The 17,188-nt window shown below is 43.4% G+C and overlaps 1 protein-coding gene across 1 annotated transcript in view; it reads right to left on the bottom strand.

Moving 5' to 3' along the window:
• Positions 1-6,583: 6,583 nt before the first annotated feature.
• Positions 6,584-17,188, bottom strand: part of LOC125466576 (ADP-ribosyl cyclase/cyclic ADP-ribose hydrolase 1-like) — a 34,413-nt gene continuing 23,808 nt past the window's right edge. The window contains exons 8-9 of the mRNA XM_048561276.1: positions 16,163-16,249; positions 6,584-6,871 (exon numbers count right to left, since the gene is read on the bottom strand). Coding sequence (XP_048417233.1) covers positions 6,757-6,871; positions 16,163-16,249 — 202 coding nt within the window. The 3' untranslated portion in view covers positions 6,584-6,756. The remainder of the gene's footprint in view (positions 6,872-16,162; positions 16,250-17,188) is intronic.

Below are 17,188 nucleotides of genomic sequence, written 5' to 3'. Positions count from 1 at the left end.
CAGGCATATAAGGACTGACATACGACCAATGGGAGGAATACTGATCAAGATAAGGCACAATGGAAATCAGTTTAATGAACTGCACAAGCAAGGGAACATTCCAACAATGCTGGTACCCCAAGATGATCACCCGATTCACCCCATACAATGGCACCTACTTTGTGTGCAGTCACAGAGCCTATGCATAGCTACCTCCAACCTGAATAGGGTCATGCTACTTGAGGTATATGGTACCATTCATGTGCCAACATCATCCCTCCTGAAGGAGGTGCCAAAATGTTATCTCAGGGGCAGATAGACTCTTCACCATGTTCTTACCCTGGTGCAGTACAGCCAAGTTAACCAGCACATCTATCAATATGGCTGCAGTCTCAGAACAAGTGGCCAATGACACATCACAAGCTTTGAGCGAAATGAATGCAGAAATGGTTGCCATACGAACCATGGCATTGTAGAACTGAATTGAACTTGACATGATGTCAGCCAAGAAAGGAGGAACATGTGCAGTCGTCAGAAAAAGAGTGCGAGACTTACATCCCCGATAAATCAAAACTTCAAACTGACTTGTCCAACCACATCCAAAACGAAATGAATAAACAGAAACAACCTTCATCATCGACCCTATGGAGTTGGGCGACAAGGTGGCTGTGATCCCTTGGGACATCCATTGTACAGAGAATTGTTGTAGCACTGTTCTTGTGTTGCATTGCTTTTGTCTTGTAAAATGCATTATAAGCACAATAATGAAGAGGATGACCGCAGGAGAGCCATGGACCCAAGGAGTAGCCCTACTATGCACCACCAGGCCAACAGACTACTCGTAGAATGCCAAAAAGAAATGACCATCTCATCAAATGACATAAAGAGGGTCATGGATGCAACATCACTTGGTGAAGAATACTCTTGGAATTTGATTTGGACTTTTCGACTGCTTATTAATAGCAGCCCCGTGGCCATAACTTGGCCTGGAACCAATTTGGGGATCGGTTGGGGTGACCTGTACCTGACCACACGAAGGGCCCATGTCTGCTTACTAAATGGAAGTCAGGAGCTCAGCAAAACTGCACAGCCTGCTCACACAGTGAAATACAATGGTACTGTTGAACAGAACCTCCCGAAGGTCATTAAAGGAACACCGTATGTTCCCATCTGAGACTGTTTGGATAAAGGATGCCTTAGGATAGATAAATTCTAGCTTTATTAATGAAAGGATGATTGTCCCAGTAAATGAATAACATCAGGCGCTAGATTAGGTCACTAAGCAGCTGCAAGGATGACAGCAAAGTTATTTTGCAGTAAATAGTTGCTTCTTTGAAGCTACCTGCAATTTTAAATAGTTTCTTGCTAAAAACACCTTAAACCTGATGAAGGGTCTAGGCCCGGAACGTCAGCTTTTGTGCTCCTGAGATGCTGCTTGGCCTGCTGTGTTCATCCAGCTCCACACTTTGTTATCTTGGATTCTCCAGCATCTGCAGTTCCCATTATCACTTAAACAAAGAAGTTGGCTTCAGTAAATAACCAGAATATAATACAAGCATTAAAAAAACATTGAAGCTTAGTTGTGGGGGTTAACTAGCCATAGGAGACACCCTCTCCTGTGCCCTGAACAGGATAGATTGCTCACAACCCATAAATTACAAAATGCTAACAGTAAACATAGTTGATAATGTTACACTTTATAATTAACTTTATAACAGAAATTAGCAATATTGCAATTAATTAAAACTAACTGACTTTTTATTTTAACTTTATGTAATTGGGACAGTGGGAAATATAAGAGCAGCAGCTGAATTTGATAACATAAAGCACATGTGGTACATTGAATAAGAGAATTCACCCTGTCCTTAGAGATAAGAAGCCTGAGACAGATCTGAAGGAGTGTAGCCAGTAAGCACTAGGAATGTGAATGCATAGAAGGATCCCAAGGCATAATGACTTAATATGGAAGGACACAGACTACATTGTATTTGATGATTGTAACAAAGTGTATAAAATGCTGAATTTCAATGTAAGCCTCAGAGTGTGTTATTGATCTCCCTTCTGATTTAGGGAAGATTCTTTGGCCCTCTCCATGCATCAACTGCTTTCTGCTTAAATAAACATCTTCCACTTGCCTGAATCCTGCCTGCCTCCTGAGTTTTTGTCTCTGTTTGGGCATACACTCCTACAACCTTAGAACAGAATCTGTACAGGACTAGTGAGATCGATACCGTGGCTACGAGAGCTGATCAGAGGCTAAGAATACTGCAGCGAGTAACTCACCCCCTGAGTCTCCAAAGCATGTCCAACACCTACAACTCACAAACAAAAGGGTGTGCCAGAATGCTTCCCACTTCTCTGGGTGGGTGCAGCTCCATGAAGGCCAACAGTGTCAAGGACAAAGCAACCTGTCTGTCTGGTCTTCCGCCTTCAACATGTATATGCTTCACCACTGACACACACTGTTGCACTGTGTATCATTTACAAATTCACAGAATTTGGAAATGTATAGCACAGGAATGGGCCCTTCGGCCTGCGATGTTGTGCTGAACATGACGCCAGATAAAACTAATCTCTTCTGCCTGCCATTGGTCCATATCCCTCCATTCCTTACATATTCGTGTGCTTACCTACCAGTCCCTTAAATGCCCCTAATGTACCTGCCTCCACCACCTCTCCTGGCAGTGCGTTCCAGACTCCTACCATTCTCTCTGTAAAACACTTGGTCCTCACATTTCCTTTGAACTTCCCTTCCAACCTTAAATGCATGCTGCCCTTAGTATTAGACATTTCAACTCCGGAAACAAGATTCTGACCATCAACCCTATCTATGGATCTCATAATTTTACAGACTTCTATCAAGTCTTCCCCCAGCCTGCGCCTCTCATGAGAAAATAACCTGAGTTTTTCTAGGAACAAAAACAAAGTTGCTGGAAAAGCTCAGCAGGTCTGGCAGCATCTGTGGAGGAGAAAACACAGTTAACGTTTCGGGTCTAGTGACCCTTCCTCAGAACTGTGTCATTTGAATTCAATAAATAACTGGAATTAAGAATCTAATGATGACTGTAAATATGTTGCCAATTGTCGAAAAAAATCCATCTGGCTCACTTATGCCCCTTAGGGAAGGAAACTATCATTCTTACCTGGTCTGGCCTACATGTGACTCCAGACCCACAGCAATGTGGTTGACTCTTAACTGCTATCTAGGCAATAAACACCGCCTAGCCAGTAACGCCCTCATCCCATGCTCCTTTGACAATCTACAAATCCACCAATCTTTGCATCATCTGCAAACTTACTAACCCACCAATCTATGTTTTTATCTAAGCCATTTATATATATCACAAACAGCAGAGGTCCCAGTACAGATCCCAGTGGAACACTACTTGTTACAGACCTCCAGCCTGAAAAATACCCTTCTACCACTACCCTCTCTCTTCTATGGGCAACCAATTCTAAATTAACGTGACCAAGTCACCATGGATCCCACGCATCTTAATCTCCTGGATGATCCGACCATGAGGCACCTTGTTGAAAACCTTATTAAAATCCATATAAACAACATCCACTGTTTCACTACGTTCAATCACCTTCATCACCCCTTTGAAAAATTCAATCGAGTTTGTAAGACGTGACCTGCCCTGCACAAAGCCATGCTGATTGTCCCAAATTAAGCCATGCTTTTCCAAATGTATGCAAATTCTATCCCTAAGAATTCTCTCCATTAGCTTCCCAACTACCAATGTGGGACTCACTGTTCTGTAATTTCCTCGATTATCCCTATTATTCTTTTTGAATAGAGGAACAACATTAGCTACTCACCAGTCCTCCACAACCTCTCCAGTGGTAAGTGAGGATACAAATATCTTGGTCAAGCCCCAGAAATCTCCTCTCATGCCTCTCTCAACAACCTGGAGTAAATACCATTGGGCCCTGGGGACTTATCCACCTTAATACTCTTCAAGAGATCCAACACCACATCTTTTTTGATCTCAAACTGCCCTAGCATAGTAGCACGTTCTACACAAATCTCACTACCCTCCATATCCCTTCCTGGGTGAATACCAATATAAAGTACACATTTAAGATTTCAAACATATTCCCTGCCTCCAAGCTAAGGTTTCCTCCTTTATGTTTGAGCGGTCCTACCTTCTCACTAGTTATCCTCATGTTTTTAATGTATCTATAGAATGCCTTGGAATTCTCTTTAACCCCACGTGCCAAGGTCATTCTGTTGTCTTCATGGGCCCTGACGGATTTTAGCTTCCTAAACTTTAGACGGGCTTCTTTTTCCCTTTTAATTAAATTCACAACCTCCCTCATTATCCAAGGATCCCTTACAAAGAACAAAAGAGAAGTGCAGCACAGGAACAGGCCCAATGCCCTTCCAAGCCTATGCCAATCATCATGCCCTAACTAATTAAAAAAACAAACACTTGCCCTTTTTTGGTCCGTATCCCTCTATTCCCTCCCAGTTCATGTAACCATCCAAGTGCCTCTTAAATATTGCCAACGTGTCTGCTTCCATCACCTCTTCTGGCAGTGTGTTCCAGGCTGCCATTGTCTGCGTGAAAAACTTGCCTCGCACAATTCCCGTAAACCTTTCCCCTCTCACCTTGAACCTGTCCCCCTTTGCAATTAATTGGAAAAAGCCTCCGACTATCCACCCTATCTATACCTCTCATAATTTTGTAGATTTATCAGGTCTGTTCTTAGCAATGGTGTTTCCAATGAAAACAACCCTAGTCTTTTTTTTTAACCTTTCATCATTGCCAATGCCCTCAAGGCTAGGCAACATCCTGGTGAGCCTTCTGCGTACTCTTTCCAAAGCTTCCACATCATTCAAAACTGCACACAACACTCCAGATGCGGCTCAACAAGGGTCTTATAAAGCTGCAACATGTTTTACCAACTCTTATACTCCATGCCCTGGCTAATGTCGGCAAGCATGCCATATGTCTTCTTAATCACCTTGGCCACCTGTATTGCCACTTTTAGGGAACAATGGTCCTGCATACCCAGATTGTTAAAAATGTTAATATTCCTAAGGGTTCTGCATCACAGTTTGATTCACACCTAAATTTGGTCCTCCAAAATGCATCACCCCATATTTGTCTGGATTAAACTCCATCTGCCACTTCTGTGCCCAAGTCGCCAATCTATCGAGACCCTGTTGTATCTTCTCACAATTGTCAGCACTATCAGCAACTCCACCAATTTTTGCGTCATCTGAAAACTTGCCATCCTATCCTTCCTCCTTCCTGGAACATGCTGGTCTTGAACTCTTCCCAGCAGGTCTTTTTAACAGTTTCCACGTGTTAAATGTGGACTTGCCTGATATCAGCTCCTGCCCAATACTGACACAATTTGCCCTTCCCCAATTTAGTACCCTCCTGCAAGTTCCTGACTTATCCTTGTTCATATCTATGTGAAATATTAAGGAGTTGTGATCACTCTTACCAAAATGCTCTCCCACTGAAAGGTCAATTACCTGGGAGGGTTCATTAGCTGATATATAGTCTCCAGTATGGCCCCTCCTCTAGGTGGACCATTCACATACTGTTTCAAGAAACCCTCTTGGATGTATTTAACAAATTCTACCCCATCTAAGCTTTTTGTTCTAAGGCAGTCTCAGTCAATACCAGGGAAGTTAAAGTCACCCGCTATGACAATTCTGTTTTTATTGCACCTTTCCATAATCTGCCTGCATATTTGTTCCTCGATCTCTTGGTCCCTGTTGAGAGTTCTACAGTATAATCCAATCAGAGTGACTGCACCCATCTTATTTTTCAGCTCCACCCAAATTCAATGCAATATCTTGCTAATGCTCCTTTGATAGTGCTTTCCAAACCCACTACCTCTATCACCTTGAAGAACAAGGTCAGCAGATATACGGGAACAACACCACCTGCAATTTCTCCTCCAACCCACTCACCATCCTGACACGGAAATATATCACTGTTCTTTTGCTGACATTAAGTCAAATTCCTGGAGCTCAATGCCTGACATCTTTGTTTGGCTGTTCCCACACAACATGAACTATAGCAGTTCAAGAAGATAGCCCACCACCGCCTTGTCCAGTGTATTTAGGGGTGAACAATAAATGCTGACTCAGCCAGTCTTGCTCACATTCCTTGAGCAGATCACATAACAGTCCAACCCCCAACCCATCTCCTACCTACACTCACCTTTACTGGCTTCATCCCTGCCTCCTTGACCTGTCCGTCTTCTCTCCACCTATCTGCTCCTCTATCCACCTTCTATCATTGCCTCTCCCTCTCTCCAATTACTTCAGAAACCCCTTCCCCTCCCCCATTTCTGAAGAAGGATCCAGAACCGAAACATCAGCTTTCCTGCTTCTCTGTTGCTGCCTGGCCTGCTGTGTTCATTCAGCTCCACACCTTGTTATCTCAGACTCCAGCATCGGCTGTTCCTACTATCCCTAATAAAAAGCTAAATCCCCAAAATCAGGCAAATGGTAGGCCTTAGATTTTTATACATTACACAGGGAGAAATGGTGCCATTTTGAGTCAGAATCAGATTACTGGCTCTAATGTAACGATGATATTAAATAATTGTACAATTCTTCAGCTTATTTTCCTTGTTAAAATTTCATTGATCCTCTTTTATTGTTAATATACATTATTTCTTCCCAGAGTTACACATTAATTTCTGAATCAACCAAATACAGACAATCCTATTGCAATGTATAATGAAGCTTGCTTTATATATTTGCACTATTCTTATTGATTGCCGTCTGTATAGAAGTAGACAGCTTTAGAAATTCCCTGAGAGTCGCTGGAGCAGATCTGTCAGTGTGTCATTTGGCTTTTCACCTAATTCGCAGGATGGATGCTCCAAATTGTCAATGCACTGCAGCATTTTAGCAGCTCTGCCAAAAAAAAACAAACTTCTTTTTAAACATTAAAAGAAGTAAACATAGTTTAAGAACCATTCATCAAGATTCACATTTTCCTCTGAGCAGGAACAATCCCTCGATTAGTAAATGGGGATATTTTTCCATTCAGGTATTTAGCACTAATCAATGCACAATTCACAATTTAGTACTTTTCTCTCAATAGATTCTGTCACTTCAATATTAGAAAAATTGAATTCAAGCAATTTTGATGTAAGACAGCTGTTATAACAACATAGTGAAAATCTTTATGAAGAAAGTGTTAGTAACTTTGCCGCCATTATGACATTGCATGCATCAACGATCAGACAAGCATGTACCTTTAAGAGAACTAAGTAATGATACCCATGTGACCCCATGCCTTGTGATATTCTTGTTAAAGGGCTCAAGAGTTCTGTGCAAAGTGGTTACTGATGATTAGGTGTGAAGGTGACATGAGGGAAGATTAAAAGGTACGGTGGTGGTGGAGGGGTGGGTATGGATGGGCCTTGTATGAATGAGTGGGGCAGGTGAGGTGTAAAGGCTATGGTGTTTAGCATTCATGTTCAGAACTGGGTCAAAGTTCCAGTGAATGGAAATGGACCAGTTAACTGTCCACATTGGAAACTGCCACCTCCATTCCTGCCAAGGGTCTGGGTCAGAAAGCAGTGACCTCCACTCAGCTGTGAAAATTATGTGGTGTGTTCTGCCAAGCAGGATGTTAGATTAAAGCAGGAGGAAATGGTCTGATTTGTAATATTTGTCTTGAGAAAGAAAATCTCAGCCTAAGAATCTCTACTTTAATCCAGTCCATATTTTCTCCTTGTCTGAAAGAAAAATTGATCTCCCTTCCTTAGGTCCAAAGTGGATGACCTCAGTCTTTCTTCCACATTGAACAATATTTTTCACAATTGCTCACTGCATCGATTCATGTTTCTTTGCAGCTATCAGCCCCTATCTACCCTATATATTGTGTCATTTAACTTAGTGTCTTCAGTAAACTTGCGAGAAACAGCTGTCTATTCTTTCATTCAAATAATTTCTAAATAAACTGAGACAGCCCAGTACAGCTTTCTGTGGGACACTGTTAGATAAATTCTACCAATTTCAATGCATAATTATTATATTTACTTCCTGTCTTCTGCCTCTGAAACAAATCATCTCACATGTCAACGGTGATAACAAAGTGTGGGGCTGGATGAACACAGCAGGCCAAGCAGCATCTCGGGAGACAAAAACTGATGTTTCGGGCCTAGACCCTTCATCAGAAAGGGGGATGACGAGAGGGTTCTGAAACAAATAGGGAGAGAGGGGGAGGTGGACCGAAGATGGAGAGAAAAGAAGATAGGTGGAGAGGAGAGTACAGGTGGGGAGGTGGGGTGGGGAGGGGATAGGTCAGTCCGGGGAGGACAGACAGGTCAAGGGGGCGGGATGAGGTTAGTAGGTAGGAAATGGAGGTACGGCTTAAAGGTGGAAGGAGGGGATAGGTGAGAAGAAGAACGGGTTAGGGAGGCGGGGACGAGCCGGGCTGGTTTTGGGATGCGGCGGGGGAGGGGAGATTTTTAAGCTTGTGAAATCCACATTGATACCATTGGGCTGCAGGGATCCCAAGCGGAATATGAGTTGCTGGTCCTGCAACCGACGGGTGGCATCATTATGGCACTGCAGGAGGCCCAGGATTGACATGTCATCTAAGGAATGGGAGGGGGAGTTCAAATGGTTCACAACTGGGAGGTGTAGTTGTTTATTGCAAACTGAACGTAGGTGTTCTGCAAAGCGGTCCCCAAGTCTCTGTTTGGTTTCTGAAATGTAGAGGTAGCCACAACGGGTACAGCGGATGCAGTATACCACATTGGCGGATGTGCAGGTGAACATCTGTTCGATGTGGAAAGTCATCTTGGGGCCTGAGATAGGGGTGAGGGAGGAGGTGTGGGGGCAAGTGTAGCACTTCCTGCGGTTGCAGGGGAAAGTGCCGGGTGTGGTGGGGTTGGAGGGGAGTGTGGAGCAGACAAGAGAGGCGCGGAGAGCGTGGTCTCTCTGGAAGGCAGATATGGGTGGGGGATGGAAAAATGTCTTTAGTGGTGCGGTCGAGTTGCAGATGGTGGAAGTGTCGGAGGATGATGCGTTGTATCCGGGGGTTGGTGGGGTGGTATGTGAAGACTAGAGGGATTCTCTTTTGGCTGTTATTGCGGGAGAGGGATGTGAGGGAAGAATGGGGGAAATGCAGGAGACATGGTTGAGGGCATTCTCGACCACCATGGGGGGTGGGGGGGTGGGGGGAGTTGTGGTCCTTGAAGAATGAGGACATCTGGGGTGTATGGGAGTGGAATGCCTCATCCTGGGAGGAGATGCGGCGGAGGCAAAGGATTTGGGAATAGGGGATGGAATTTTTGCAGGAAGGTGGGTGGGAGGAGATGTATTCTAGGTAGCTGACAACATGTCCATCCTGGGCCTCCTGCAGTGCCATAATGATGCCACCCGTAGGTTGCAGGAACAGCAACTCATATTTCACTTGGGAACTCTGCAGCACAATGGTAGCAATGTGGATTTCACCAGCTTCAAAATCTCCCCTCCCCCCACTGCATCCCAAAACCAGCCCAGCTCGTCCCTGCCTGCCTAAGCTGTTCTTCCTCTCACCTATTCCCTCCTCCCACCTCAAGCTGCACCTTCATTTCCTACCTACTAACCTCATCCCACCTCCTTGACCTGTCCGTCCTCCCCAGACTGACCTATCCCCACCGTACCTCCCCACCTATACTCTCCTCTCCACCTATCTTCTTCTCTATCCATCTTCAGTCCACGTCTCCCTCTCTCCCTATTTTTTCAGAACCGTCTCGCCATCCCCCTTTTCTGATGAAGGGTCTAAGCCCGAAACGTCAGCTTTTGCACTCCTAAGATGCCACTTGGCCCGCTGTGCTCATCTAGCTCCACACTTTGTTATCTCAGATTCTCCATCATCTGCAGTTCCCATTATTTCTGATCACATGTCAACAGTATTGTCTACCTCACTTTTGTTAACAGTCCCTCATGCATAATGCTGTTGGATGTTTTCTCATGTAGATGGAAATAACATCCTTAGATGCTGTCATATTTACCCTGTTAGTTATTTTGAACTAAACTTGTAAGACATGACTTGTTCATTGCAATTCTAAGCCACGTCCTTGATCAGCTCATCAGATAAGGGGAGGCAATGGCCTCATGGTATTATCACTGGACTGTTAATCCAGAGACCTAGATAATGTTCTGGGACCTGGGTTCAAATCCCACCACAGCAGATGGTGGAATTTGAATTCAATAAATATCTGGAATTAAGAGTCTAATGATGATCATGAATCCATTGCCGATTGCCAGGAAAAGCCCATCTCGTTCACTCATGTCCTTTATGGAAGGAAACTGCCATCCTTACACGGTCCGGCCTACATGTGACCTCAGACTCACAGTAATAGTGTTGATTCTTAACTGCCCTATGGGTAATAAATGCTGCCTGGCCAGCGACACCCTCATCCTGTTCATACAAAGAAACAAAGAAACCTACAGCACAGGAACAGGCCCTTCGGCCCTCCAAGCCTGGGCCAATCACGATCCTCTGTCTAACCGGTCATCTATTTTCTAACGGTCTGTGTCCATTTGCTCCCTGCCCATCCATGTACCTGTCCAAATATATCTTAAAAGATGCTAACATGTCTGCGTCTACCACCTCCGCTGGCAACGCGTTCCAGGCACCCACCACCCTCTGTGTAAAGAATTTTCCACGCATATCTCCCTTAGACTTTCCTCCTCTCACTTTGAACTCATGACCCCTAGTAATTGAGTCCCTCACTCTGGAAAAAAGCTTTTTGCTATCCACCCTGTCTATACCCCTCATGATTTTGTAGACCTCAATCTCCATCTTTCTAATGAAAATAATCCTAATCTATTCAATCTCTCTTCATAGCTAGCACCCTCCATACCAGGCAACATCCTGGTGAACCTCTTCTGCACCCTCTCCAAAGCATTCACATCCTTTTGGTAATGTGGCGACCAGAACTGTACACAGTACTCCAAATGTGGCTGAACCAAAGTCCTATACAACTGCAACATGTCCTGTCAACTCTTGTACTCAATACCCTGGCCAATGAAGGAAAGCATGCCATATGCCTTCTTGACCACCCTATTGACCTGCGTTGTCACCTTCAGGGAACAATGGACCTGAACACCTAGATCTCTCTGTTCATCAATTTTCCCTAGGACTTTTCCATTTACTGTATAGTTCACCCTTGAATTTGATCTTCCAAAATGCATCACCTAGCATTTGCCTGGATTGAACTCCATCTGCCATTTATCTGCCCAACTCTCCAGACTATCTATATTCTGCTGTAATCTCTGACAGTCCCCTTCACTATCTGCTACTCCACCAATCTTAGTGTCATCAGCAAACTTGCTGATCAGACCACCTACACCTTCCTCTAGATCGTTTACATATATCACAAACAACAGTGGTCCCAGCACAGATCCCTGTGGAACACCACTGGTTACAGGTCTCCAATTTAAGAAACTCCCTTCCACTACTACCCTCTGTTTCCTGTTGCCCAGCCAGTTTTTTTTTAATCCATCTAGCTAGCACACCCTGGACCCCATGTGACTTCACTTTCTCCATCAGCCTGCCATGGGGAACCTTATCAAACGCCTTACTGAAGTCCATGCATACGACAACTACAGCCTTTCCCTCATTAATCAACTTTGTCACATCCTCGAAGAATTCTATTAAGTTGGTAAGACATGACCTTCTCTGTACAAAACCATGTTGCCTATCACTGATAAGCCCATTTTCTTCCAAATGGGAATAGATCCTATCCCTCAGTATCTTCTCCAGTAGCTTCCCTACCACTGATGTCAGGCTCACCGGTCGATAATTACCTGGATTATCTTTGCTGCCCTTTTTAAACAAGGGGACAACATTAGCAAGTCTTCAGTCCTCTGGGACCTCACCTGTGTCTAAGGACCTTGCAAAGATATCTGTTAGGGCCCCGGCTATTTCGTCTCTCGCTTCCCTCAGAACTTTCCCAAATTGCACATTATACAGGAATAATGCCTGAATTGGGTGTGGCTCAGAAGATTACAAGTACATCTACTTATTTTAATAACTGGGGAGGAAACATCAAAACCAAGGAAATTGTTCACCTTTAATAGTAAGATTTTGTCCACTATTATTTACTATCCAATATAGATAGTTCCTTCCCTTGATTTCTTTTTAGATTGGTATAAAATATTAGAGATACTAAGCAATCATCTACTATGAAATGGACACAAAATAACTGCATCAGGGGTCTGCCAGTCTTAATTTCCAATTACAATAACACCTATGATTATATTTAAAGATTACTCAGCCACACCCGTTCTCTTAAAATGAAGAGAAAGCAGAGATGGCAGGTCAGGTAGCACTCAGGCTCCTGGCCCATCCGCTCCCTTTTGGCAGACCGGTTGCATCCTTCCTTCTTATTATTATTTCTTGATTTCATCTTTTGTGTCAAATAAATCTTTTCTTTGTTGTGCAGCTGAGGTGCAGCAGTTTCAGTTAGACTGCCCTGAGTCCTTTACAGTTTCAGCAGGCCCCCGGTTCAGCGGTGGATACGGTCAGGCCCAGGGCAGGGTTTCAATGGGCCCCGGGGCTTTGGCGGTTTTGGTCAGACCCTGGGTCAACCATCGTTTCAGCAGGCCCCAGTACTTGGCCATTGGACAAGCCCTGGTCTTTGTTCGTGTTCAGTTCAGGAAATCACAAGACCGTGGAATGAACAAAATATGATATTTGTCTTAACATTGTCTCAGCACTTAAATATGATAATTTATGTAATTAAATGGCACCATATTCGTGGTGACTTATACACATTTAACTATACTTTCATAAGTGCGAGTAACAATAAACTTGCTGTATCTATCTAATAGCTTTTAAAATGATGTACGTGGCAGATCATTTTGAGGCAGAATCTAGGAATGTAACCAATTACCGCCCTTTAACTTCAGGCTGGATGTTTCGTGTCAGAGGTTTGCACTGATTCTCCAACAGAAATCATGGTAGAATCAGGTTTTATTCTATTCTCTTGTCCCTCTCAGCTCCTCACAGAATCAGAGAAATTTAAGAATCAAAAAATATATACCATATCAATATTAATAGCTGCTGCTTTTCCAGGCTGAAGTTTTGAAACAAAAAACCTGTAACATCAATTTATGTCAGTTTTGAAGGTGATAATGACATTGTGGTGATGTCACCCAGGCCAATACTCTAGGGTACAGGTTCAAGTCCCAGCAGGGGCAACTGGCCAAATTTAAATTCAGTTCATAGTTGTGCTAGACGGGGTGCACAGGAGATCTACCAGGATGCTGTCTCAACTGGACAGCATGAACTATGCGGGAATATTGGATAGGCGGGGGTTGTCTTCCTTGAGGATGCAGAGGAACCTGACAAAGGAGTATAAGGTAATGAGGAGCTTATTTAGGAAGGCACTTTTCCATTAGCAGAGATTTCAATAAACAGGGGAGCATTGCTTTAAGGTAAGAGGGAGAAGGCTAAAAGGAGGTTTGAGGAGAAATTTTTCACACAGGCAGTGATGGGAGCCTTGAGCTCTGTGTGAAAGGATGATCGAGCCAGAAAATGTTTTAACATTTAATCAGTATTTATATAGTCAGTTGCTATTGCCTCCAAGGCAATGGGTAAAAAGCTGGAAAATAGGATTAGTGTAGTCAGATCTGTGTTGACATGAAAAGATGAATGGCCTCCTTCTGTGCTGTAACCACTATGCATCTTGTCATAATTTGGGTACAACTGCAAGCAGATGCCTAGCCTTGTATATTCACTGATATGATCTCTCCATACAGGTGACTAAATATGATCTGCACGTATTTGGTCACCAAATTTCTGAATGTTTTCTTGCCACATTTTCTTATAAATTTCAGAATTGGAACTAAAACGGGACACATTTTCTCACCTATGAAATGAGGAGTCAAAAATGCAACCAGTGGAATGTTCACCATTTCTAGCAGAAGTTATGTCCATAATATGAGTATAAACAATCAACCATTTTCAAAGAAACCAACAGTCTCTTTCACGGATTAATATAACAGACATCGATCAAGCTGGGTAAAGAACAATCCCCGGCATTAGTGTAGCACTCTGTAAAACTGATAGAAAATATTACCCTCCAGACAATGTGAAGTGATGTTAGAAAGTAGATTTAAGAAATGGATTTGTATTAAATCATAGAATCCCTACAGTGCGGAATCAGTCCATTTAGCCCATCGAATCCACATGGACTGTCCAAAGAGCATCCCACCCAGACCCACCCTATCCCTGTAACCCTGCTTTTCTCATGGCTAATCCATCTGACCCGCACATCTTTGGACTGTAGGAAGAAACTGGAGGAAACCCACACAGACACGTGGAGAATGTGCAAACCCCATACCGACAATTGGTCGAATCTGGAATCAAAAGCAGGTCCCTGGCGCTGAGAGGCAGCAGTGCTAGGCGCTGAGCCACTCTAGAATGAGTAGAAGTTTCTTTTCACTTGGATCTATGACTGGCACCAGTCTGATCCTTCTGAATTGGAGCACATGGCATCAAAGTGGAAATGAGGAAACAGTGACCTTTTGGAGGTACTCTCTGTTGTCTCTACTAATATGCACAATCTGCCAGTACCAGTACAGATGAAGTTTGAAGAATACAAATCATAGCTACACTGCTGCAGTTGCATTTATTAGCCTGGAGTGATCAATAGTAATATCATTTTCTGGTGAAAGGCTCAAGGTTTTTAAAGAATCAGATAGTTCCTTGAATAACTTCATCTTCTATGATGCTGGCCTGAATTTTGAAAATCTGTACACTGTAGAAGGAAATGTACCTTGGGGACAGGTGATAAAACGTAGGGAAATAGGAAAGTGGAACAGCAGCTAGTCACTCAGACCCTGAAGCCTATTCAATCAGATCATGATTGATTTGGACCTCAACTGCATTTAGTCATCTTTGCTAAATATTGCTCGCCATCCTTGTATCTATCAAACTGAATGCCAAACAATCTGCCTTTAGTAGAGGGGGAAACAGAAGAAAAAGTTCTAGATTTGTATTGTTCATTATGTGAAAAAGTATGTCCTGATTTCACTTCAAAATAATGAGATTTAGTTTTAAGATTATACCCTCCCTCATGGATAGACTTTACTACATGCTACCAAATGGTGATCCCAAGCCCACATTTTCCGGCAGTGAGGCTGCCATCCTTACCTGGCTCCCAGCGAATCCAAAGGCCAGCATTTCTTGATGTTCTGCAGCTCCATCAGGAGAGCTAGGGTCTGTTGATGCAGGAGGCTCTCTTGGAGGCATGAATCAAAACCAAAAGTGAGAATGGTTGAAGCTAGTATCCTCTCAGAGTGGAGATCAAACACCATGGGATGATATCTTTGTGCCACGGATGCAGCCTTCCCTTCTACCACTCTGTCACTGCGGCAGAGAGACTGCAGCTCTAATGGCCCCAGCCCGCTGCAGGGAGGTTACCTCTAGTGAACTGGCAGACTCGGAATGTGATGGTCAGGTGTTCTGCAGCAGCAAAACCCTGATGAGGCTGCAGAATTACCTTTTTCTGAGGCATTAACCGGCTAAACTAGGTGCTGTCTCCCTGGAGCAGACAGCCAATACAATTGTTGCCCTTCTCCTGTAATAGAACACGTCAGAGTACAGCCTCAGCACAGGTTTTCCTTAGCTTACAGCCTCCTTCATGCTACCAAATCCAGCACCATTATAACCAAGAAAGTTCCATTCCGTTTCTGGATTCCTTTACCAGAGGAAGTAGTGTCTCTACATCTACCCTATCGACTCCTGTAATCATTATTAATAACTTAATTAGATCACCCTCCCAATTGGTTAAACCCAAGGACACACAAGCCAAGTCTGTGCAACCTGACATTATACACCAGATGCACCGAGCACACCCCCCCACCCCCCCATTCAATAGCCAAAATTGAATACATTACTACAGTGGGGCCTTAGCAAGGGTCCATAAAACTGACACATAACATCCTCTCCTTTGAGATAAAGTCTGGCATTTCATGTCGTTTTGAGTGGTTTTATGTCTAGATTTAGAGGGCACTGGTGAATGAGAGAAAACTTTTGAGTGAGGATATAGGCTAACAGTATGTTAAGACAGAGGAAGAGTAAGATTTGAGCATTGTCTTAAAATCCTTAAAAATGACATAAACTGTTGTGCAAAATGTCGCAAACTTTGTAAACTTTTCAATGTTTAAATATGAGTTAGATATAGCACACACTTGTAATTATCCTTGCAAGAGTGCTTAATATTTTTCTGCTTCAGAATCCTTTCCAGTACTGCAACACTGCTTACACCACAGGATTCTCTGCAAATCAAAACATAGATGGAGTTCAGTGTAATTCCCAAAATGAGTCTTAACTGCTAAAACCGTTGGCCTCATGGTCTTAAAAATAAGTACTTATCAAAGCTACTTGCAAAAGTGAAATAAACACAAAATGTTCGAAATGCTCAGCACATTTGGCATCATCTGTGGAGGGAGAATTGAGTCAATGTATTGAATTAAATACATTGATTTTTGCTTCATGGAAAAATATATGAAGACCATGTCTAAGACCATGCTTTTCTTGCCCCATCCCCATGACATTTCTATGTTCTTTTTGTTCTGATGGAAGATCATCGGCTTGAAATGAGAACTTTATTTCTCTCCACAGAAGTTACCTGAAAATTGGTGCTCTTTCACTCGGGCGTGGCTGGCTATTTGATTTGGTTGCAATGCTCAGAGGTGTGACTGTTGGGCATCCCAGTCCTGAACAATTTAATGGATCAACAGCTGCAGGCTTACTTGTCAAGTGGAGGTGGGCTCATCCATGAATTTTGAGCTAGGGTCTGGGGGGTCACTGCCTCTGTGTAAAATATGGGCCCATATTCCAGTTGCAATCTGTGGGGCCATTTATATCAGGACCTGGTGCAAGTTGTAATCCCTTTGATGGAGAAGATAAGTTGGTGCCCTGTCCTCAGGCCCTTTTCAATCCAGATGTGTCACTCGGGAAGGCAATGGCCTAATGGTATTATCACAGGATTCTTAATCCAGAGACCCAGATAATGTTTTTGGGACCCAGGTTCGTATCTCACCAGAGCAGATGGTGAAATTTGAATTCAATAAATATCTGGAATTAAGAATCTAATGATGACCATGTGATGATTGTTGGATAATCCTAACTGTTTCACTAATGGCCTTTAGGGAAGGAAACTGCCATGCTAACTTGGTCTGGCATACATGTAACTCCAGACCCACAGCAATGTG

The sequence above is a fragment of the Stegostoma tigrinum genome, chromosome 1 (genome assembly GCF_030684315.1).
Source record: "Stegostoma tigrinum isolate sSteTig4 chromosome 1, sSteTig4.hap1, whole genome shotgun sequence".
Taxonomy (NCBI): domain Eukaryota; kingdom Metazoa; phylum Chordata; class Chondrichthyes; order Orectolobiformes; family Stegostomatidae; genus Stegostoma; species Stegostoma tigrinum.
This window is presented reverse-complemented; position numbering and strand designations above follow the sequence as displayed.